The following is a 24,568-nucleotide window of genomic DNA, read 5'->3' as shown; positions in this document are numbered from 1 at the left end:
ATTACCTGCCATCACCTTTTGCCTGCTTTATCAAGCACTCACAATATAGACATTACATAACACACACAACCACATGCACATCTGACACGAATTGGCTTCTCACCACGTCAATCGCTCTCCCGACGGGCTCGGATTGGAATTTACCCCCCTTGCCTGACGCTGAGAGTTAGATTGATCGCGGGTTGGTAGCCGAGGGTTTGGTCAGGCTTTCTCTCCTTACTCCTTGCCTTACACCTCCTTTCCGCCTCTGGACGATGGGGCTGGTCGACCTCAAAAGCGTCCAGAACTCCTGAATCAGAGGCAGCCTGCAATGCGCCAAGGAAGCCAGTGAGCGTGCTGGTCCAGCCTTGGTTGCGGGGCCAGGTAAAGGCAAGCACTTTTTTTTTTTTTTGTCGGTCTCTTATACCGACCAAGACCATACGTACTTCTAGGTAATTGTCAGGTTTTTAGGGTATCAGGGAAGGCTTGCTAACACTGAAGGAAAGTACCTCCGATCCCCGTCGGGGAGGGGAAACCCTGAAGTGTGAGGGAAGGGAATAAAGATGCCTAATTCACGCGATCCACGATCAAGACCACGCTCTATGAGCATAGATAGAACCAAGATAATCCTCCACCACGACTCTGAAGATGATGAAAACTTGCCACCAACCAAGGTTCACGCCTCTGGAGCTGCGCCTGAAGATCCCCAGCCTTCAACTTCTTCACACCGCGATCTAGATGATGGCTTTCACTTCCAAGGACGTGAGTACCACAGAGCCAGGAAGGCGAAGCACGAGGAGCTGAAAATCGCTGCATCTCTGCCAAAAGATGCTCCCACCTCCCGGCCCGAGTCCGGCGCCATTCACAAGGTGATGCACGGACAACAGGACGAACGAAGCCCTGGCATCCCAGCCCAGAACCAGCGCTTTTTTTAAGATACTCATCCCCGCCACGGAAGGCTTCCGGTCTCCAGTACATGTAGCAGAGGCCCTCGAGGGCGAGCTGAATCTTCACGGACAACTTCCTATGAAGTTCCTGCACTCAGGACAGGTGCTTCTATCCCCCCGCACCCAGGAACTCCACGACATGATCTTGCAGCTACGAGAACTCAAGGGGAAGCCCATACTTCTCCGGGCTGCATCAGACAACAGCACCACCAAGGGAGTGCTTCTACGCTACCCACTTTTAATGCCCATATCACCCATCCTGAAGAATCCACTGGTCTTGTCAGCGGAGCGGCTTACCACTCGAGACGGGGAGGAGACAAGGCAGGTGTTGATCACAGTCCGTGGCCCTCTGCCTGGCACTCTGGAGCTGGGGAACTCGCCCACGAAACACTACAGATATATAACATCTACCATCACCCCAATGATCCCCTTGACGTCAGCGAGCTCCTCGCACTCTGCGTTACGACAAAAATTTTGTTGGCGGGGACTTCAATGCACATCATGAAGTGATTGGATCTGACAGGTGGAACAGGAACGGGCAGCACCTCGCTGAAGTACTCGCCACCGTCCCCGAGGCAACCCTTCTCAACACCATAGGGGAGCCCACACACATAGACGGTGGGATTCTTGACCTGTCCTTTACATCTCCTGATCTCAGCCACGGAGCAAAGTGGAAGATTCATGACCATCTCGCCAGCGACCACTTTGCCACCGTCAGCACCATCATCTGTGCAAAGCCTCCTGCTCCGGCATTTGTCCCTCGCTGGAATACCAAGCAAGCGGACTGGCCAAGATTCCACACGGAGCTCCTCCATCATCTCTCCCTGACAGAACCTGGTTTGACGGTTGATGACAGGGAACGTCGGCTAGTTGATGCCTTCCATCACGCTGTTAACGTTGCTATTCCCGGCACAAAGAAGCCCAAATATGACCACAAAGATCACTGGTACTATGATCACAGAGTGCAGGAATACAATCACCGTGTCAACCAGGCAAGAAAACTGAACCGAGCTCACAAAACACAAGACACAAGCGATCTCCTTCGGGCTGCAATCAGGATGGCAAGGGAGGGGAAGAGAAAAATCAAGACCGAAAAGTGGCTGGAGTGGTGCTCTGGAATGAATGCGCACACAAACCTCAGCGATTTGTGGAAGCAGGTTAAAATTGCGTCAGGCAGAAAGACCCCAGCCACACCAACTCATCCAGATCCAGAGAGGGAAGCCTCCACTCTCCTCCGGGGCTACGTTGATAGAGCCAGCTCTGCGCAACTAAGCCCCGCCTCCCGTGCCAAGCTAGATGAGCAACGACCTGCCCAGGATGCCCTCATCCAACGAGCCTGCAACCTCCAACACCAAGCAGACACAGCTTTCACGCCACAAGAGCTCCAGAGGGCTCTACGACCCAGACCGGACACAGCAGCTGGCGCAGACAAGATCACTTACTCCATGATCAGACACGGTGAAGAGGCGGTGCAAGAGGAGCTCCTCACCATCATCAACACCTCCAATGCCACCGGACTCCTCCCAACATCGTGGAAAGAGGCCACCATTCACCCAATCCCGAAGCTCAAGGATCCGGAAAAGACAAGACCGATCTCCCTGTTCAGCTGCTTGGGCAAAACGGCAGAAAAGATGGTCTTGCACAGACTGCAATGGGTGACTGGTCCTCTGCACGCCAACGTCTTCGCCTACACAAGAAACGTCGGGACGAGGGACTGCCTGCTAGACATGATAACCTCCATATCAGGAAGAAAGGCTGTTATCATCTTCCTGGATATGGAAAAAGCATTCGAACTAGCAAATGCAAGACCGATCCTAACGGCCCTCGCCAGGAAGGGAGTGGCGGGGAAGTTGCTGGCATGGGTGCAGGACTTCCTCACTGGCCGCAAAGCGCGAGTTCGCTTCCAGGGGCGTCTCACCGACTACAAGACTCTCGACAACGGCACACCCCAAGGGAGCATCCTAAGCCCATACCTCTTCAACACGCTAATGGAGGAACTTATCTCACTGCCGCTATCAACAGGGTCTAAGATTCTATGCTACGCGGACGACATCGCAGTGATAACAACAGGGCCGAACCACCTGAAGAAAGCCCAAAATATCATCACCACAGTGGCGAAGAAATGTGACTCCCTGGGGCTGAAAATCAACTTTGCCAAGTCGAAGGCCATGTACGTCAATGTCAAGGCGCCCCCAGTACCCCTCCGAGTCCAGCATTACACCTATTGACTGGACGACCAGCCACTTCTACCTAGGAATTTGGATTGACAGCAGTCTTGCCTTCAATCAGCATGTCACATCCTTACAGGAGAGAGCACAGGCCAGGCTGAAGACCTTGAGAGCCATCACTGCAATAGAGGGCGGCGCCAACTTGAGGCTTTTCTACGTCCAGGCGGTCAGATCACTCGTGGACTATGCCGCCCCGCTACTAGCCAGCATCTCACCGTGGGCTATGGAGAAGCTCGAGAAGTTGCAAAATCAGGCACTTCGCATCATGTTGGGAGCTCCGAGGTGGGCGAAGCTCGTCAACATGAGAGTTGAAGCTGACCTGCCACTCCTTGCCCATCGCGTCCATGATGTAAACGTAGCGCTTCTGGCAAAAATGCTCGTTCTCCCCAAGTTCGAGTCAGCAGCCAGAAGACCACGCCAGAGCCTCGCCCACGATGAAGACCTCTTTTCAAAGAAAAACTGGGCTAGCACGTCTGCGCAGGGCGTCAAAACCCTCCAAATGCAAACTACACTCGCCTCCAGAGCCTCAGACGCCCAGCACCCCGAGTATGCACCCCCTTCCCCATGGGAGGCATCCGGCTACAACTTCTCTGTCACCAAACTCACTGCTAACAAGTCGTCCCTCACCGCCGACGCCCTAGCAGCCCAGGCCCAGCAGGCACTCCACGCCGTGGATGGCGGGAACAAGGAGGTGTACTTCACGGACGGCTCCATTGATCCCGACACCCATAGAGCTGCTGCAGCTTTCGTCCACAGCACAGGGACTGGCATCTTCCGCCTTCCAGACCACTCTTCGACGCTCCAGACAGAGCTGGTCGCCATCTGGAAGGCGATAGAAGATGCACGCCTACGCAACGGAGACGTCCTAATACACACAGACTCGCTGGGAGCAATACAGTGTCTTCAGCGAACACACACATATGATAACATTCTCCTTGTCACCACCATCCACGCCAGTGCCCAAGCACTGCAAAGGGAGAACAGAAACATCACAATTAACTGGATTCCCAGCCACACAGCCATCCCGGGGAACGACAAGGCTGACGCAGCAGCGAAGGACGCCCGTTTGCTCCCCACCATAACGTGCCATGTCGTGCCATCTCGGGCACAAATCAGCAACACATCCAAGAAGATTTGTAGACAGCTTTGCCATCAGGCAGTGGCACACCAGGTTGCTGAAGGGTCGCCGAGCGCATCATGGTACACAACAGCTACACATAACACTACACCACCCGACAGCACGCTGCCACGACACACACACACACGCCTCCACAGACTAAGACTCGGCTACCAATGCCTAGCCGAACTCAACAACACACTGCCACTCCCCTGTGAACACTGCAACACACCAACACACGCACCACTTAGACACTACATTGAAGACTGCCCACACACAGCACAGTTCCTGAACAGACAGACACATGATGCACCTCACATCCTCCAGCAAACACACGCCAACGACCTCATACAGCTGGTCAATGTGTACCGGCCACCCAGATAAATGACCCAGGTTTTTTTTTTTTTTTTCACCATAGACCAGCCTCTTTATCCGTTGCGACAGGGTGTATCTGACACTTCCTATATGGGGGTAAGTCAGACTCCCCCGAGCACAGGATAAGAGCCTGAACACTAATATCGCGTGAAGATATCCGAGAAGGCAGCCTCTAAAACCCACCAAGGGTGTATCTGACACTCCGCTATATGCGGATCAGTCAGACTCCCTTGGTGGCGAGAGACTAGCCTTCCTCAACCCACGATGAACACTTGTGGGCCGCCTTTAGGCTGAAGGCCCGCGCCACGCGGTAGAGTGGTAATCTCACCAACCAACCAACCTAAGCGCTCAACTCGCCCAACTGTTCGTTCCGAGCGGCAGTAACTTACTTACTTCCTTACTTACTCACCATGGCACGTACTAAGCAAACGGCCCGCAAGTCCACCGGTGGCAAGGCGCCCCCGCAAGCAGCTTGCCACGAAGGCAGTTCGCAAATCTGCTCCTGCCACTGGAGGTGTCAAGAAGCCCCACCGTTACAGGCCAGGAACCGTGGCCCTCCGTGAGATCCGCCGTTATCAGAAGAGCACCGAACTGCTTATCAGGAAGCTGCCTTTCCAGCGCTTGGTGCGTGAAATTGCCCAGGATTTCAAGACTGACCTCCGCTTCCAGTCCTCCGCTGTCATGGCCCTCCAGGAAGCTTCCGAGGCTTATCTCGTGGGTCTCTTTGAAGACACTAACCTGTGCGCCATCCACGCCAAGCGTGTCACTATCATGCCCAAGGACATCCAGCTGGCTCGTCGAATCCGTGGCGAGCGTGCCTAATAAGTGTGTCATCCAAGGCAAGCAAGCAACAACAAACAATATCTAGGCCCTCTTCAGGGCCAAAGGTGCTTTATCTAAAGAGAATAATATTACATAGACCATGAATGGGTTGGCTTTGATCCGTATGGTCGAGCGATTTCCTGATTAGAAGACTTTTTTTTTTCTCTCTCTCTCTCTCTCTCTCTCTCTCTCTCTCTCTCTCTCTCTCTCTCTCTCTCTCTCTCTCTCTCTCTCTCTTTTTCTCTCTTTTTTTTCAACCTTCCTCTCTGTGTCTAGGATCCGATATTCCATGTGCATGTTTCTGATCAGTAGTATGTCGGTGGCCGATGGAGAATGACTGCTTTCCCCTCCAATCTGATTTGTAGATATATTGATTGATTGATTCACTGCAATTCAGTCAAGAAAACAAAGAAAGAAAGAAATAAAAAAAAAAAAAAAAAAAAAAAGAAGCCAAGATTCATGTTACAAGCTATAATAAATGTGTGCTTCCTGAGCTTTGTGTGATGAAAAACGTTATGTTACTGAAATAGGAGGTATCATCATCATCATTAATCAAGAAGAAGAAGAAGAGCATGAATGCACCCACCCTCCAAAGCCTGCCTGCCGTGATTAGTATCGTATGTACGCTTAATCATCACCATACTACTACTACTACTACGGGCTGCTGCTGTTGTGCAGCCAGCCATCTAGCTCATCCATATCCATCCATCCGGCTCTGGTGCACCAGCGGCGACCACCATCCACACTTGTCTATATTGTGTCTCCTTTTTTTGGGATTCAGGTGTGGCTCCTATGGAGCCGGGTAGGGTTTGAATACTGTCTGAGACAGCAGTTCCTCTTTTTTCTTCTTTCCCCCCTTCTAGCTGACTGACAGTTAGTTTACTTGGAGGAGGTGTACTTGGTGACAGCCTTGGTGCCCTCAGAGACGGCGTGCTTTGCCAATTCGCCGGGCAGAAGGAGACGGACGGCAGTCTGGATCTCCCGGCTGGTGATGGTGGAGCGCTTGTTGTAGTGTGCCAGGCGGGATGCCTCGGCAGCGATGCGCTCGAAAATGTCGTTCACGAAAGAGTTCATGATTGACATAGCCTTGGAGGACACGCCAGTGTCGGGGTGGACCTGCTTGAGCACCTTGTAGATGTAGATGGAGTAGCTTTCCTTCCTCCTCCGCTTCTTCTTCTTGTCCCCTTTGGCTATGGCCTTCTGAGCCTTGCCAGCCTTCTTGGCAGCCTTTCCTGATGCTTTGGGAGGCATGGTAGTAACGGCGTCGTTCAACTTGCGAAGAGTTGTGTTGTGTTGCACCCGACTTGAAGAGTGCCATATATGAAATCTGGCACCTCCTCCGACTCGATATTATTTGGTTTTACGCCGTTTTCTTGCTTGCCTCTCGGTTGTACGTCTCGGATGCGTGGTCCGAGGGTCAACGACGAGACGGAGACCGTGTTCGTATGACCCAGCGATGTTGGATCAAGTGGGAAAAACAGGAAATATTGTTACCCTACTACAACCGGGAAGGCACCAGTTCCATATATATTACCGCGATCCTGAAAATGCGAGTCACACTCGTGAGCGAGACGTCGTATCACTACTACTACTACTACTACTACTACTACTCGCAGCAGCGCCTCATCATCTGTCACCATGACTGGCCGCGGCAAGGGAGGCAAGGGACTTGGAAAGGGAGGAGCCAAGCGTCACCGTAAGGTTTTGCGTGACAACATCCAGGGCATCACCAAGCCCGCTATCCGTCGGTTGGCTCACCGAGGCGGCGTCAAGCGCATCTCCGGTCTCATCTACGAGGAGACTCGTGAGGTGCTAAAGGTGTTCTTCGAGAACGTCATCAGGGATGCCGTCACCTACACCGAGCACGCCAAGCGCAAGACTGTCACTGCCATGGACGTCGTCTACGCCCTCAAGCGTCAGGGACGTACCCTCTACGGATTTGGCGGTTAAATCTGGAATCTCGAATTTGGTGTCAATAACAGCAACTGCAATAACACCATAAAAAAACATATCCCGGACCTTTTTATAGGTCCACACAAATGAAGAGAAGGAAAAAGTTATAGACTAACACTACTAGGACTATGGTTGTTCCAAGTAAAAGTGTTGTCCCTACTCTTTACGTCATTATTACAATTTGTGTGTGTGTTTTTTTTTTTCCCTTTTCTTTTTTTTTTTCTTTTCCTTTTTTTCTATTTGTTTTCCTCTTTGTTTTATCACTCAAAAGTAAATCAAATGAAAGAGAAAGAATTATCAACTAAGTGATGTGAGGTCAGACACCAACCGCTGCTACAGGTGTTGTTTGTTTGTTTGTTTGTTTGTTAAGCTTCCGTCCATTAGTGGCGCAGGCAATTTTATTTCTTTATAGTGGTACCCATACAAGGAGGGAGGTTCCATATCAACACCGAAGCGCATCATCATCATCATCATCATCTTTGGTGTAGCCACCTAGATAGAACCTGGGTACCGCGGTGACATGTAGGTAGGTAGGTACCTTTCATTAAATCCCCCTCGCCGACTGACATACCTTCAAAACGGTGTGTGGTGTGATTCTTTCGAGCCGACGCGTGAACGTCTGTCTGTCTGCCCGATCCCACGTCTACCTCCTTATCCACTATGGTCTGACCGCTTACTTGTATGGAGATCTTTTTTTTTTTTTTTTTTTTTTTTTTTTTTCCTGCCGGGAATTTTCCGGCCTGCAGCGCTGTCACACTTGTACGTACCAATACGCACCTTAACTCAGGTAGGTACTTAATACTTGGTAATTGAACGGTAAAGAACAGAAAAAAAAAAGTTGGAGAGAGTTTATGTTTATATTTAAATATATTTTACATTGTTTTTGCAAACAAACACAGCAATACTTGACATCGTTTGATCCGCGCGCCCTCCCCTCTCGGGGATGACCGCCGAATGAGATCACAGGTCAAAGTGAACGCGTTAATCCATGGGTCACTCACTCACTCCCTGTCCCTACCTACCACCTACCAGCCAGGAGGGAAGCAAGAGAGGGGGGACACTTGCACGCACCAATACGCACCTTAAGTCAGGTAGGTACTTAATACTTGGTAATTGAACGGTGTTGTATTATACATTGTGATGCTCTAAAAGAAAATGAAAAAGAAAAAAAATAAAGAAAAAGAAAAGGCAAGTTGGAGTAAGCTTCTTGTTTATCTTTGAACATATTTCGCATTGTTTGTTTGTTTTTTGCTTTTTTGCAAACACATCAATACTTGACAACGTTTAATCTGCATCTCTTGGATGACTGCCGAGTGAGATCACAGGTCAAAGTGACCGACCGCGTTAATTGATCCCTGTCCCGCTAGCTACCTACCAGCCAGGAGGGAAGCAAGAGAGCAAGACAGAGGGGCGTGTGCGGGAAGCAAGGTCCTCATTGACACACGGGCTCTAATCCCATAATTTGCTCAGCGCAAGGTTTTTTTTTTTTTTTTTTTTTTCCTCTTTTGCAGTGCTGCAGGCCGGAAGAAAAAAATAAAGAGAAACTTGCGAAGAGTTGTGTTGTGTTGCACCCAACCCAACCTACCCAACCTAACAGGTTGCTTTTATTTATTTTTATTATTTTATTTTATTAATTAATTTATTTATTTATTTATTATTTATTTATTTATTTATTTTATATTATTTTTTTTATTTATTTATTTATTTTTTTATTTATTTATTTATTTATTTTTTTATTATTATTTTTCTTTTCAGGTGAACTGGTCAATAGTTTACAGGTAAGTAAGGATTCCCCAGGTAAGTTTTGGTAAGTAAAACTTCTTATATGAACATATACATACATACATACAAACACATACACACACATGTACATACATATACACACATACATATATGTACATACACATACATATACATATACATACACATACACATACGCATACATACACACACACATACACATATATACACATATGCATTTTTTTTTTTTTCCACTGACATGACACGTCTGTCCTAACAAGAAAATTTAACAAGGTATCAAACACACTAAGTCTAGCAACAGATGCCAGTGGTATATGACATAATATTTATAGTGTATTTTGTCCTATTTCTTTTAACAGACGTTCTGAAGTTGCCCCAGCTCCACATCCCTCCCCCTGCTGCCAGATGTCAAGCGGACAGAGCTGGGCGCCACCACCCCTTGCCAGGGGGAGGAAGACGCCCGCGGGAAGCCTCCATGCCTCTCACTACCGCGTTGACGCCCCCTCCGGCCCCGGCAACTCAGGGCGCGGAGCAGTGAGATTGGACTGCCAACTTGCCTGCTTCCTAGGAGAAAGAGTAAGTGTGGAAAGGAAATATGAAGGGTAGTATTCATTTGAAGGATGTTGATCGGACCCCTAGGATAGATCAATGAAACGCTGGATGTGGGTTTGTGTGGGATAAAAAGAGACTACTAGGATAGTCTCTGTGATATTTTACTATATTGTTTTGGTTTACTATGAGTTTCTGGTAGACTGGATTTTCTAGATCTTCTAGTCTCTTCCATATTTCTTGGGCTCTGTTGTGAAGCCTGATATTTACTGGTGTAGTGTTGGTATGTGTGTGTATCTCTATCGTATTCATCGTATATGGGTATTTTTGGTTCGTTGCAAATCTAAGTGCTTTATTTTGTATTTTCTGTAGATTACTAATTTGGGACTTACTCATTGAGTGTATGGGAATTGGTGGGTAGACTAAAATAGGGAGAATTAGTGCTTTGACTAGGTGTATTTTTATGTTTTCAGGCATGTTGTGTAACTTGTAAATTTTATTTAAGGAAGCAGTTGCTTTGATACGTCTTGTTTCTATGTGTTTGTAGTAGCCTGTGGAAGTTATATGTAAACCCAAACATTTACCATTAGTTTTGAATTCAATTAGATCATCATTTACATTTAACGGGATTGTCTTCCTGGCTCCTAGATGTATTGGTGTGAATTTCTTTAGATTAGTTTTTATTCTCCGTGTTTTCTCGTAGTTATTGATTTTGTTGATTTCTCTGGCTGTTTGTAAATTAATCATGTTTTTCGATTTTCCTGAATAACCTATGATTTGGGTTATGTCATCTGCATAGTTAACGATTAGGTTCCTGTTTGATTCTTCTAAATCGTTGGTATATATTGTGTACATTGTTGGCGCTAAAACGCTGCCCTGAGGCACTCCACAGTTGAGATTAAATGCTGGTCCAATGTAGTTATTGATTTTTATTGAGGCTATGCGATCTGTGATAAAGTCACTTAAGAATTTTTCTATTGTTGTTGGTAGTCTTAGCTGTAGTATTTTGTATTTTAACCCACAGTGCCACACTTTGTCAAAAGCTTTTGATACGTCCCGAAGTATTATTTGGCATTGCCCCCCATCTGCTTTAAATTGTGCAATTTGTTCTGTTATGAGTGCTAATGCATGAGTTGTACCTTTCCCTGTTCGAAAACCAAATTGATTCACGTTGTAAAAATTGCTGAATTCTAAGTAGTTTCTTAATCGATTGTTAATAATGCGCTCAAATATTTTACTATGGACTTCAAGTAATGAGATTGGTCTGTATTTTGGGGTAAATGTGGAGATTTGTCTGCTTTTGGTATCAGTCTGATTGTAGCTTTTTTCCATCTATCTGGAAAGTATCCAGTGGAGAGGGCACTGTTGTAGATGTTAGTTAGTCGTGTAGTTGCAGATTCAGGGAACTTTGCAAGTATAGTTTTGTTTATACTGCTTTCTCCGGGACTTGTCTTTTTTTAGTTTTTTTTTATTATTTTTAACACTTCCTCTTTTGTGATTAAGTTGTCTGTAACACATGTCCCAAGTCTTGAGAGGTCAGAGTGGTCATAAGGGTAAGATCTTTCAAAATTGTTATGTAAATATTCAAAGACGAATTCTGCATCAGCATCCTCATGTTCATTCTGTTCCCGGAATATTTCTTCCCAATGGTCTCTGTGGACCTCTTCTTTTCCTTCGTTTGTGTAGACTTTAACGTTGTTTTTGTTTTTTATATAGTTTGGTTCAGGGGAGATATTACCTGTTATTATTCTTATTTTGTCCCAGAATATTTTTGGGTCTTTGTATGTGTCAGACGTATCTTTTATGAGTTTTAACCAACTTTCATTGTGTTCTCTAATAAGAGTTTCTTGTAAAATTGTTTGTAAGTTTTTGTAGTATTTGAAGGTTTCTAGGTTCCATCCATGGATTGATGAGTATTTTTGTAAATCTATAAATAAAATCCTTATTATTTTGGTGGTGTCACTAAAGTTAGAAGAAGGAAGGCATCTAAACCAGGTAAGCGGAATTGTTTGACGTATGGCATCTTCTATTGTGCAGTGCCAGTTCTCAACTGCTTCATCAATTTTTTCTATGGTTTCCTTGTTAAGGTTGTTAACTAGAAGGTTACCATTTATTTGGTCTTTAAACTTGTCCCAGTTCGCTGCCCTGAAGTTCAGTCTTGGTGTTGCTGGAATGAGTATAGGTGAGGTCGACACAGTGAAGGTAATCGGAATATGATCGCTTATGGTCAGTGGTCCTTGGGTAATGTGTGTGTTATGATAGGTCCTGTAGTTTGTAAGTATGATGTCTAGTGTGGTGCACGTCTTTGTGTGTAGAAGGTAGGGAAGTAGGGACCAATGTGTTGAAGTGTTCTGTATTGAATTAACCTGCTTATTTGTCGTCCTTTGGTGTTGGTGTGTTGATACCCAAGAAGTGGATGGTTAGCATTTAGGTCGCCAATCAAGTATACTGTAGAATTACGTCTGAAAAGACTTATGAAATCAGGGAGCGGAATGAAGTCTCTGGATGGAGGTTGGTATAATGTTGCAATGATGATTTTTCCTGTGGATGTGGAAATTTCTACAGCAATAAGATCTGATATAAACTCATCTAGTAATGTATACTCAATGTTTTTCTTTATGGCTATTGCAGTGCTGTCTGCTGGATTGTTCAGGGTGTTCTTTTTGTTGATATTAAACCCTGGAATTTTCATTTGTCAGTTTTCGGACACGCAGTGGCTATTGATTAATATAACATCGGGATCGATTTCTCTGTATGTATTTGAGAGTGAAATTCTTTTATTTGCCCATTGCTGTACGTTGTGCTGAATGATTTTGAGTTTAGTTACAGCCATAATATGTTTTACTTTTCCTTTACTTGAGTTAAGATTACCTGGAGTGTTTTCTGCTTCTGCGTGTGTCTCTTAGGGGTGGTGTTCTTTCAGTAATTTGGTCATTCCTTATTTTTCGAAAGCTACTATCGTCCGCTGTGACCCAGCATTCTTCTAGTATGATATCTCCTTTTCTAATCAGGTCTAGAATATCATGGGGCTCTAGTGTTGTTTCGCTATAAGTGTATTTGAAATCGCCTTCATCTATTCCAGTTATAAGCTCATGTATTAACATGTTTTGTGGCCAACCTGTGCTCTCTTTTGTGTATATCTTTAATTGAATATCACTGCTGTGAAGAGTCCTTTTTTGTTTTTGGTCGTGTGCGTAGGTTTGGACATTAAGTGGTTCATCAGATCTAGTGTGTGTTTGTTTTTCAGCTGCATCCATAACAGTTGTGTTTCTGTCATTGCTTTCCATTTATGTCATTGTTGATAGTAGTTTCGTGGAGTTGGGTGCCCTTGGTATCTTGATAGCTGGCAGATTGTTAACTTCTAATGTAGCCTTAAGTTCAGACTCAAAGCATCCCGGTTCCGCTACATTCATCAGGTGCGCGTGGATCATACATGAGTAGATTTTTAGGTGGGCTTCTTTGTCTATCTGCATATTTGCTGTGATTTGAGTGGAATTGGAGGTGTTGATATATGTTGTCTGAGCATATGTGTTGTTATTTTTTAGTCTCTCTTCTTGTCTCTTGGTTTTTATGGCACTTTTCCTCTCAGGGCATTTCATGGAAAGCGTTCGGTGGTTTTCGCCACAGTTTATGCACTTTTTGTCCTCACTGTTGCATTCTTTCCAAGTGTGGCCTATATTTGCGCATTCTGAGCATATTTTGTATTCCGTACTTTTGGGGCAGGAGTTTGTTGTATGGTTATCAATTTGGTAGCATCTGAAGCATGTTTTTATGTTGTAGTATTTTTCTTGGTGTATCTGGCGAAGAACAGATAACGCACAACACACCGACTCGCTCCCGCAGCTGACGGAGTGTTACTTGCTAATAATACCACTACTACTTGTTAATCCCACCTACTACCACTACTACTACTGCTCGCCGTGTCCGGACGTGGCAAAGGAGGAAAGGTGAAGGGAAAGTCAAAGTCCCGTTCTAGCCGAGCTGGACTCCAGTTCCCGGTCGGCAGGATTCATCGCCTCCTGAGGAAGGGCAACTACGCCGAGCGAGTGGGGTCTGGCGCCCCCGTGTACCTTGCAGCGGTCATGGAGTACCTGGCCATCGAAGTCCTCGAGCTTGCCGGCAACGCCGCCCGCGACAACAAGAAGACTCGTATCATCCCACGTCACCTGCAGCTGGCCATCCGGAACGACGAGGAACTTAACAAGCTCCTCTTCAGGGTCACCATTGCACAGGGTGGCGTGCTGCCAAACATTCAGGCTGTGCTCCTTCCCAAGAAGACAGAGAAGAAGTAAATCCCTCTCCTCCTCAATATCATCATCAACAAGTATATATATCCGGCTCCTCTTCGGAGCCACACATTGACACATCTAGAGAATTGAATAGACTATAGTGTTAACAATGATATTAATAATAATGATGGTATATATTTTTTGATAAGGAATGATAGAATTGCTAATGATAGAAGTTTTTTCTCTTTATTTTTTAGTTCCGGCCTGCAGCGCTGCAAAAAAAAAAAAAAAAAAAAAAAAAAACCTTGCGCTGAGCAAATTATGGGATTAGAGTCCGTGTATCAAAGAGGACCTTGCTTCCCGCACACGCCCCTCTGTCTTGCTCTCTTGCTTCCCTCCTGGCTGGTAGGTAGCTAGCGGGACAGTCGGTCACTTTGACCTGTGATCTCACTCGGCAGTCATCCAAGAGATGCGGATTAAACGTTGTCAAGTATTGCTGTGTTTGCAAAAAAAAAAAAAAAAAAAAATGCAAAATATGTTCAAAGATAAACAAGAAGCTTACTCCAACTTGCCTTTTCTTTTTTTTTTTTTTTCATTTTCTTTTAGAGCATCACAATGTATAATACAACACCGTTCAATTACCAAGTATTAAGTACCTAACTGACTTAGGTGCGTATTGGTGCGTGCAAGTGTCCCCCCTCTCTTGCTTCCCTCTTGGCTGGTAGGTGCTAGGTAGGGACAGGGAGTGAGTGAGTGACCCATGGAAGTGTCCCCCTCTCTTGCTTCCCTCTTGGCTGGTAGGTGCTAGGTAGGGACAGGGAGTGAGTGAGTGACCCATGGATTAACGCGTTGACTTTGACCTGTGATCTCAGTCGGCGGTCATCCCGGAGAGATTATTCTCTTTGTCTGAATGTCAGCTTTAAAGTGACACCTAGACATATTTCATCACATGATCCTGGAGGTCACCAGAGGTCAAAAGGTCGCCGAAAGTAGGTCATGCCAAAATTTGGGGATTTTTCAGATAAAGTCTAATATGAAACACTGAATATTTTTTTTCAAGAAAATCTTTGATCAAACATATTCTCTGCATCACTCATCACATTCTGGGAAAGGGATATTTCAGTTGAACCACACAAAATGGTGCCTTGGCTACTTGATTGTCAATCGATTTTTGGCTTACCAGGAAATCCGCTTCTTCATTGATATTTCTGGGGGAGGCTCTCAATGAGGCAGTGTTGAGTGAAGATCACATCTCATTGGGCATCTTTCCATGTTGAACAACTCTCTTGTTAGTCAGGGCCATTGCTAAGCGGGTCATGTTTTGGGGGGTCAAAGGTCAATGAGTGCAAAATACAATTATTAGACAACTAAGCTTTATTTTGATATGTTACAATTAGGTACTCTCTAGTCATCATCGTCATCGGCATCGTCGTCATCATCATCATAAGTAATTAACAGACCACATTTGGAAGAGGCAGCTGTGTTAGGGAGCTTACTATGTCTTGAGCAAGGTTAAGAACACGCTCGTCCTCAGCAGTGGAAAGCTGGACCCTCCCATCCTCCCCAACATTTTCATCTGAATCAGTCAGTAACCATGCTAAAAGATTGTACAAGTCCAAAGTTACGAGATTCGCTGCCCCCTGGTAAGAAATTTTGTCCTCACCAGGTTCTCTCATCGTTCGTTTTTCAAGTCCTTTTATTTATGTCCGAAGATGTTTGGCTAAAGGGTACGAAGTACTGGAAACATTACGATCAAGATCACCGGCATCAAACTCATCTGGCAAAAGCTGGCACTCGTCTACTTCTGATTTTAGAGCTACCACCTCAGCACACAGCTCCTTCACACTCAGTGAAGATGCACAAATTAAAGTCTCTCCTCTTAAGTTCTACAAGTTGAATGTCTTCACCAAAGTGCTTCAACAGTTTTTTTTTCAGTCTGTCAGAGCGGTAAGGCTGGTTTTCGACCTCTGTCACTTCCTGCAGCAGTTTTCTGTACCGTTTTGACAACTGGCTGATGTAGTACGCGTGTCTATCAACCAAAAGCTCTCCAGAAATCTCAGATAGAAGTTTCTGAAACGTTTTTTCATGCACACTTACAGAAGAATTTTCACTACCGGTATCAGATTTGCCTCGAGCGGCCAAAAGCTGGTTCATACACTTGGTGTGATAGCGAAAATCATATGCCACAAAGTCAATGTGATCATCTCCGAAGCCCTCGATTTTACGTAACAAAGCCTCATCCTAAAGTTCTTTTGCTTTTTTATGAACTTTGTCTTGCCTTTCTTTAGTCGCAATGAGTGTCAGTTTCCGATCTCCTTCGAATCCTGCTCCTTTTCGCACAAGAAGCACACACTTTTATAGTCAATGCTTTGCCTACTTGGTCGTCTTGCTTCTCCGTCATCCTTAGGTTTTTTCGAGGTAGAAGGCTCTAGTGCGTCAACAGATCGTTTCAGCGTGTACACGGCGCGGCAGTCCTGATGACACACGGGTTTTTACGAGAAATGACTCATCTTGTATATCCTCCCAGATTCTCTCATAAACGTCATCATGCCGAGTCTGGACAGCATTCCTAAATGTGTTCAAGCCTACTTTTGTTAACATACGAATGGGTCCATTTTGGTCAGTGACAGTTTGGCACACTAAACATTTTGAATAGTCGTTTCCACGAGACGTAGACCTTTTCCTCTTCCTTCAATGGCAGGCTCCATCACCAGCAGAGTTCATCAGTGGGACCTAAAATGAAAGGGAGTCTTACAGACTAGAAGCACATCACTTTATGAACACTCCCTCCCCGACGCCTGACGTCGTCCGCCCCTCCCCGACCCCCATTCTCACCCGGCCCCCTCCACACCCCACCCATGACTGTAGTAAGTGGCCCAGTTAAGCCAAAATTGGCCCAAAATACTTTGATATGATAGTGTACAAATTGTAAAAAGAAAATACACCATACAATAGTCTGTACTAGTTTTCTTTAGATTGATAAATTCCTAATGTATTAGTTGCAAAAACACATCAAAACATCTGAAATCAAAGGTTTTTCCACAGAAGGTAATTACCATACCTACATATTCATTACCAAATTTGTTATGGTCTAGTATAAAATAAAACAGTTAAGAACAATTGCATGTTTTCTTGTACCTTTTTTGGTTACCGCTAGGCCTAGGGGCCTAACCAGTACTATGCTTCCATATCAGTCCTAAGTGTAAATAGACAAGGTCCTGATAGAAAACGAACACCGTTTTGAAAGAATATATCGTCACTCTTGCAAACTATCGATATTTGTGAAAAAACAGTAACAAATAGATGAAATCTCGAATTTCACAAAATATTCATGGCATATCACGTAACCGATGTAATCACTCTTTTGGTCCAATGGAGACATTGTTTTTCCAAACGTTGCTTGTGGATGTTAAGAACATTATTGGACCTGAAAATCCCAAGTTATCAAATTTAGCCATGGACATTTGACAAAATGTATGAAAAGCCCCAAATTTTGGGCATGACCTACTTTCGGCGACCTTGACCTCTGGTGACCTTCAGGGTCATGTGATGAAATATGCCTAGGTGTCACTTTAAAGCTGATGTTCAGACAAAGAGAATAAGACCTAATTTGGGTCTATAGCCTTCAGTTAACCGAGATATTGCAAATAGAGTTTCCCTACCCCAAATTTGAATGTTTTAGAAAGGCGCTACCTCTCATCGAAAAAACGTCCCTCTAGAGTTTATGCAATCCGATCCAACTTGATAAAGCCTGTTTTGGGATGTCTCAGACCCCAACAAAGATGATCCAGGTGTCAGAAATTTTACAGCAGATGGGTCATTTCAAAACTGCTTTTTAGCCACTTTTCAGAGGGTGGCTCCCCGACTATATGGTGTTTTTGCAGTTGCTGTTGTTGACACCAAATTCGAGACAGACCGACCGACTCCAGATTTAACCGCAAAATCCGTAGAGGGTACGTCCCTGATACTTGAGGGCGTAGACGACGTCCATGGCAGTGACGGTCTTGCGCTTGGCGTGCTCGGTGTAGGTGACGGCATCCCTGATGACGTTCTCGAGGAACACCTTTAGCACCCCACGAGTCTCCTCGTAGATGAGACCGGAGATGCGCTTGACGCCGCCTCGGCGAGCCAACCGACGGATAGCGGGCTTGGTGGTGCCCTGGATGTTGTCACGCAGAACCTTACGGTGACGCTTAGCTCCTCCCTTTCCAAGTCCCTTGCCTCCCTTGCCGCGGCCAGTCATGGTGACAGATGATGAGGCGCTGCTGCGAGTAGTAGTAGTAATAGTGATACGACGTCTCGCTCACGAGTGTGACTCGCATTTCCAAGATCCAAGATCCAAGATAGATAGAAAAGTAGGAGGGGGGAAGTGGGAATAGGGGAAGAATAGGTGGGTGATAAGAATGGAGCTTTAGTAGGAGAGTAAAGTCGCTGCGGCTTGACCCAGGCGCAAGGTGATGATGTGAAGTGGTGGGCTGGTGAGCTTGTCGTCTTCTTGTGGAGGTGGTGCAGCGTTGTTGATGCGGTGGGCAGGAGAGACAGGGTCTTCCAGCGTCGGCGGTGTCGGGAGTGGAGAGGACGTCTACGTGGCAGGTCCTCCACGGCGGGCATGTTGGCGGACTGCGCTCTGGCTGGTTGTCGGCTTCGTTGCGTCTATCATATCCTTTTTGTATCCCTTATTTTTTTATTATGTCTGAGAAGGTTGTTTTGTTGTGTTGTGTGTCTTTGTGCCTGTTGCCATTGTTCTTCCTTCTCAGAAGGTAGTTAATGGTGTGAGGCTCCTCAGTCTTTTCAGTATGTTAGCTCGACTGGGGAGTTGGCTCAACGGCAACTGGTAGTTTGGGGGCAGAGTTCTTCTTGTTCTTTTTCTTCTGTGTTACCCACCCTTCGTCTGTTGGTGGGGGCTCGACAGGAGATGGTGGCTGGCCGGAGCCGCTGCCGGTGATGAAACCGAAGCCGCGCTTGTGGTTGTACCATTTGATCCTGCTTTGATGCTGTTCGCTAGCCATCTCGAGAGAGGTAGACGCTCCTCGCATTTTTGTTGTTGTTAGCAATTGCGGCTACAAAATACCCACACGGGCTATGGTGGCCCGTTCTGTTCTTGTGTTTTTTCTTAGCGGCGCTGGTGCGGCTTTTTCTTGTTCTGACTGGCTTGGTCGTCTGAAGAGTCACTTGTCTTGTTGGAGTTCTTCGTTATGTCGGCCATGAGTTGTTCGTAGGTCGGGAAGTAGTTTTTGGTGGGCGGTGCGTCGTTCTGGCTGGACGGGGTGTCCCACTGTCACTTGATGGTTGTGGCAGCGTCGGAGGTGGCCTTCTTCTTGCCCTTTATTTGCCAGCCTGCTGTAGGTGCTGGTGAAGTAGTGGTGTGGTCAAGTAGGTCCGTGGTGTGGCTGTGTAAGCTTGTGTATGTGCCTACTACGTCCACGACCTTGTTCTCTACCTTTTCCTCGTTGCCCGTTCCCTCCTCCACGCGGTCTTCGTGACGAGGTTCTTCTTTGGGCAGCTGGCGTCCTTTCTTCGTCTTCTGGGAACGGTGTCGTGTGGTGGTGATGGCTTCCTCTGGGATGGTGATGGCAGGTAGCCCGTTCTGTTTCAGCAGAAGCGGTATCAAGGTCTGCAGGCGGCGGGTGTTGGTGCCAGCGAGCACTTGCGCCGTACATATGCAGGCTTTGATCTTGAGATCCGCTTCTGCTGCTTTCTCGGCCCTGGGGGGTGACTTAGGGCGGAGAAGAGGGCGTTCCACTTTCCCATCCCGAGTTACCTCTCTGGCCTCTGGTACCTTCTTCCCCTTCAAGGTGGTGAAGGTGGCGGTGTCTCCCTCTCGGGGAAGCACCTTCCTGAAGGATCTCGTGAGGCCAGAAAAATGGACAAAGAAGTCTTGGTTGGCTTCGGAGTCACGGATGAAACCGAAGCCAGACTTCCTATTGTACCACTTGAAGGTACCTCGGTGTTGTTGTGCTGCCATCGCAGAGGTGTTGCCGCTCTCGCTTGCCTGAGAGGAATGAACACTCGCATTTTTTTTTTTTTTTTTTTTAAGATTGTCATCTCTCGGGAGAGATGACGCGGGCCCACAGCTGTAAAACTTTGTGATGATAAGAGGTCTGATTGTGATTCTCCTCTACTCAGCGGAGTCTCATTTACACAAACAGATTGCGTATGAGATACACCGCTGAACAGTCTGGAGCATCACAATCAGATGGCTAGAGTTGTGAAAAGATGGAGATGATGATGAGGGTGATGATAGTGTCGTGCAGTGTTAGCGCGATGGTGGGAAGCGAGTCAAAAGGTGTATGAGAGTGTCTGTTGGTGTGTTGTTGATGGTGATGGGGGCAGTGACTGTTGTCCTGGAGAGGAAGGGTTCGGTGATGGGGCATTCTTGGATGTAGTGTATAAGTGGCATGTTTGTGTCAGTGTTACAGTGTTGGCATGTGTATGGCAGCAGGTTTGTTAGCTCGGCAAAGCACTTATAGCCAAGGCGCAGCCTGTGTAACCGGGTTTTAATCGCCCTGGGGAGAGAATTTTCAGGTTGAGGTTGCACTTGGTGACCCTCTTGTTGTGTCATTTTGGAGCTGTACGTTGTTCAGTCTCTTAGCCTTTTGATTTAAACTGTTTTTGATGGCTGCTTTGCTCCTGGGGATGTTAACAGTTACTTACGGGAGAAATAGGCCAGCCCTCGCTAAAGCGTCTGCCTCGTCATTTTCTTTGATCCCGCTGTGGCTGGGTATCCAATTGAGGTGTATCTGTCTGCCCTGTCTTGTAATGTTAGTGGCTGTGGCGTGTATTTTCGTGAACAAAAAGATGTTGTCTTTGGGTGTAGATTGTTTTACGAAGTGTAAAGAGCATAGGGAGTCTGTGTGAATGATGATGTCTTCTGTTTTATTGGTGGCATGGGTGAATGTTTGCAGTATGGCTACAAGTTCGGTTTGTAGTGTGGAGGAACTGTTAGGAAGAAGGCACCTTCGCTTGCGTGTATGAAGGCAGCAGCAGCTTTATGTGAGATTGGATCGACAGATCCATCAGTGAAATAAATGTCTTCGCCTCCCCTGTTGTGTGGTGTGGTGAGGGCTCGCTTCGCTTCTTGAGCTAGCTGTGTATCTGTCAATTGTTCTTTTGCCCTCATAAGCTTGCAGACTGTGATCTTTAGAGCCTGCCCCTCCCAGGGTGGACTAGCAATGTAATCACGGTGTGCTTTGTCAGCGCAGCGATCTAGGAATGCGTCTTGGGCCTGTAGGGAGAGGATGCAGGAGGAACGTCTACTCCACCTTTTGCTGTGGAAAAGTTCTGGGTCCTACCGCAGATGTTGTTGTAATGTCTGTAGCAATGATGCGTTGGTGGAAGTGGTTGCGTGTTTATGGAGGAGAGTGACGTACAGGATGTGTAGCCTGTTGCGTATCGTTGGTATTTTAGCTTCAACTTGTAGTGTGGATAGTTTAGTCCACCTTGGAGCTCCAAGGATGGTTCTTAGGCCCTCGTTTTGAATTATTTGAAGAGGTGTCAAAAGAGATTATTTCGCTGTGGCCAGGACGGGTGCAGCATAGTCTATGACAGATCTAATGGTTTGCAGATAAAAGAGCTTGATGACGTTTGAGTTTGCCCCTGTTTCGTGACTTGTCAGGGATCGCATAGAGCGAAGGCGGTTCATGAGTCGCTCCTTCAGATAGGCGGTGTGTACATTGAATTTGAGGTTTTTGTCGATCCAGATACCTAGGTACTGGTGGCTCTGGACCCATTGGAGAGGGGTTCCGTGAAGGTAGAGAGGTGGTGTAGGCAGCGTGCTGCCAAAAAACATAGCTTTAGTTTTTTGTAGATTGACCTTGAGACCGAGGGAGCTGCAGCTGTCACTGAGTGAGTCCAAGGCTGTTTGTGCTTTGGCGTGAAGCCTTCGTCCTGTGCTTATGATTGCTATGTCGTCTGCATAGCACAGAACTTGATTCCCTTCAGGCAGTTGTAACGTGACTAAGTTTTCAGCCAGGATGTTGAAAAGGAAGGGACTTAATATGCTGCCCTAAGGAGTGCCGTTGGTGAAGTGCTTAGTCTGGCTGTAATGATGTTGTACCCTGACTTTGGCTGTTCTGTCTGTGAGGAAGTCTTGTATCCACTGTAGCAACTTTCCTTTTACACCTTTCCTCACAAGGGAGTCCAGGATAGCGGTGGGATTGGCTAGCTCGAAAGCTTTCTCGAGGTCGAGGAAGATGATAATGGCTTGTTTGTCAGTTATACTGGTCATCATATGTATGAGACAGTCCCGGGTCCCTCGCCCTTGCGTGTAGGCATAGATGTTATGATGGAATGGGCCAGTCACCCATCTTAGCCTCTCGAGAACCATTTTCTCTGATGTCTTGCCAAGGCAGCTCAGAAGTGAGATAGGTCGTGTTTTCCCTGGCTCTTTTGGCTTTGGTACAGGCTGAATTGTGGCATGTTTCCAATTTGTGGGGAGGGTGCCTTCTGTATAAGAAAGGTTAATGACTCTTAGAATCTTAGATCTTGTCAGCACCCGTTGCTATATCTTTCTTCGGCTTGAGTGCGGTCTTGAGCTCATCTGCCGTGAAGGGGACGTCTGACTGTGACGGGGTGTTGCAGGTTCAGTGTATGTTGATTAATCGGCCAGGGAGCAGCGTTTGAAGTTTCTCGCGCGTGTTTTCTGAAAGTTGCTGTGAGCTAGCCCTGTTTTGGTAATTTTGTATGAGTTTGTCTGCCTCTTCTTTGGGGTGTTGGTATTTGGGAGTGGAGCGTTGGGCTTTTCCTTGTGAGATTTTAATCTTCCTCCACAGATCACTGAGGGACGTGTGGACATTCATAGATGAACACCACTCCATCCATTTTTCAGTTTTGATTTTCCTAGTGCCTTCTTTTGCTGTTCGTAGTGCTGCCCTGAGGAGGTCCTTTGTAGCCTCTGTGTTGTGTCTTCTGTGTAACTTTCTCGCTTGATTGATTCAATGGTTGTATTCTCGTACTCTAAAGTCATAGAACCACCAGTCTTTGTGGTTTCTATCAGTGTGTTTGCAGAGTGGAATCGCCTGATTGGCAGCTGTTTGGAAGGCCAGAGCAAGCTGTTCCTCAGCTTCCTGAATGGTTTGTGGTATTTCTTTATTCTCGTGGCGAAGTGGTCAATAGCTAGGTGGTCATGAATGCTCCAGAAAGATCCTGTGTGAAGATGGTGTGACACCCATGTGAGGTCCATGACTCCTCCATCAATGTGTGTTGGTTCATAGGTGTTCATGAGGCAAGCTTCAGGAACATTCTGCATGACTGCTGCTAGATGGTGTCCACGTCTGTTATTCCTGATCCTCGACCCTAATATTTCGTGGTGAGCGTTTAAATCCCCTCCGATGATTGTTGGCGTGGTGGTGCAGAGGGCCAGTAGCTCGCTGACGTCAAGCCCTGGGTTGTGTGGTGCGCTATAGAGATTGTACACGGTGATTTATCTGCCCTTTAGCTTCACTGTTACTCCTATTACCTCCACTCCTTCCCCACAGTGAATCGGATGTTCAATAAGTTTACTCTCAATGGATGTTTTTACAAGGATGCTGCATCCCCGGGACTGCCCTTCTGCAAAGTGTGAGTGGTAAGCTGTGTAGCCAGCGAATCTTATTGTGGCGTTTCCTGGTAGCAAGGTTTCCTGGAGGATGATATCTCTGCTGTTTTCCCTTGCGTCTGCCATGAGGAGATGGTGTTTTCCCCTAACGCCGTTGACGTTCCATTGCAGGATTTGGAACGAACCTGTCCTTCTGTGATGCCGAGTGCTGTCTTCTCCCTCTCTATCTGAGCGCACGCTGTTGTTGCGCCTTTGTTGTTCTCGGTTGGTGGTGGGTTCGAGGGCCTGTGGGTGGGGCGTGGTTGCGTCTGGGTGTGTGGTGGAATTGCCAGCTTGTTGGCCACTTTGTTTGCCATTTTTGCCAGCTCCTCTTGTGGCACCTGCTTGCCAATCATGGTGACTATGGCCGTGGCAAAGGTTTGGAACATATCTTTCAGTTCGTTCTTGGAGATCGTTATTACGTCTTGTTTCTGTGGAGGTGGGGTGGCTTGTCGAGCTTTGGATTGTTGCATTTGGACGCGTTGCCTGGGGCGACTGCCTGACCTTGGCTGAGCTGCAGCTTGTCCTAGGGCAGGGAACTCGGTCGCTGGTGGCATCAGTGCTTCCTCCTCCTCTTCTCGCTGAATCATTTTCTTGCCCCCCCAGGTGGAAGTGGCAGTAAGTGCTGGTCCGTTTTGAAAGGCTGAGCTGTTCGCCAGGGAAGGCCTGTGCTTCACCATCCAAGTTTTCTGTGCCTCCTTCTGGGTCATGACGAGGCCTTGTCTGGTGCCGAAGTTTTTGTTCCACGCATGGTGGCTTTGCTGGCAGTTGGGGCACTTTGCTGTCGTCTGTTCACCGGCTTTGTGTTTGTTGATACACTCCTCCGTTTCGTGCTGGCCTGCGCATACCCCACATCTGCTGGGGAGAGTGCACCTGGCGCGGTGGTGGCCGAAACGTTGGCACCTGAAACATCTTAAGGGTTCTCGGCTGAAAGGTATCGTGTAAAAAGTCCCCTAGCTGCCCAGCTCCAGGAAGCCTGGTAGAGGTCCATCCACCGTGATGGCTACTTGCCTTGTCAGCTCTCCATTTTTCAT

At 46.8% G+C, this 24,568-nt stretch overlaps 4 protein-coding genes across 4 annotated transcripts; 2 read left to right on the top strand and 2 right to left on the bottom strand.

Moving 5' to 3' along the window:
- Positions 1-1,005: 1,005 nt before the first annotated feature.
- Positions 1,006-4,655, top strand: LOC123500673. Its single transcript, XM_045249329.1, has 3 exons — positions 1,006-1,361; positions 1,450-3,121; positions 3,234-4,655. The coding sequence occupies exons 1-3, from the start codon at positions 1,006-1,008 to the stop codon at positions 4,653-4,655; spliced, it is 3,450 nt and encodes a 1,149-aa protein (XP_045105264.1).
- Positions 4,656-6,320: 1,665 nt separating this feature from the next.
- Positions 6,321-6,719, bottom strand: LOC123500667 (histone H2B). Its single transcript, XM_045249323.1, has one exon. It carries the CDS (start codon positions 6,717-6,719, stop codon positions 6,348-6,350), a length of 372 nt encoding a protein of 123 aa, XP_045105258.1. The 3' UTR covers positions 6,321-6,347.
- Positions 6,720-7,037: 318 nt separating this feature from the next.
- Positions 7,038-7,457, top strand: LOC123500672 (histone H4-like). The gene has a single exon (XM_045249328.1). It carries the CDS (start codon positions 7,107-7,109, stop codon positions 7,416-7,418), a length of 312 nt encoding a protein of 103 aa, XP_045105263.1. The 5' UTR covers positions 7,038-7,106; the 3' UTR covers positions 7,419-7,457.
- Positions 7,458-17,891: 10,434 nt separating this feature from the next.
- LOC123500671 (histone H4-like) lies at positions 17,892-18,218 on the bottom strand. The gene has a single exon (XM_045249327.1). It carries the CDS (start codon positions 18,201-18,203, stop codon positions 17,892-17,894), a length of 312 nt encoding a protein of 103 aa, XP_045105262.1. The 5' UTR covers positions 18,204-18,218.
- Between the last annotated feature and the right edge of the window lie 6,350 nt (positions 18,219-24,568).

This window comes from Portunus trituberculatus, unplaced genomic scaffold (genome assembly GCF_017591435.1).
Source record: "Portunus trituberculatus isolate SZX2019 unplaced genomic scaffold, ASM1759143v1 PGA_scaffold_465__1_contigs__length_105797, whole genome shotgun sequence".
NCBI lineage: Eukaryota > Metazoa > Arthropoda > Malacostraca > Decapoda > Portunidae > Portunus > Portunus trituberculatus.
The sequence above is the reverse complement of the archived record's forward strand: the minus strand, read 5'-3'. Positions and strand labels throughout refer to the sequence as shown.

Bases quoted from the DNA above. Each gene is read 5' to 3' on its own strand.
- LOC123500673 (XM_045249329.1), top strand. From the start codon at position 1,006: ATGAAGTTCCTGCACTCAGGACAGGTGCTTCTATCCCCCCGCACCCAG. The intron at 1,362-1,449 runs GTCAGCGAGCTC...TGGATCTGACAG, and splicing joins ACCCCAATGATCCCCTTGAC to GTGGAACAGGAACGGGCAGC. The intron at 3,122-3,233 runs GTACCCCTCCGA...ACATCCTTACAG, and splicing joins TCAATGTCAAGGCGCCCCCA to GAGAGAGCACAGGCCAGGCT.
- LOC123500667 (XM_045249323.1), bottom strand. From the start codon at position 6,719: ATGCCTCCCAAAGCATCAGGAAAGGCTGCCAAGAAGGCTGGCAAGGCT.
- LOC123500672 (XM_045249328.1), top strand. From the start codon at position 7,107: ATGACTGGCCGCGGCAAGGGAGGCAAGGGACTTGGAAAGGGAGGAGCC.
- LOC123500671 (XM_045249327.1), bottom strand. From the start codon at position 18,203: ATGACTGGCCGCGGCAAGGGAGGCAAGGGACTTGGAAAGGGAGGAGCT.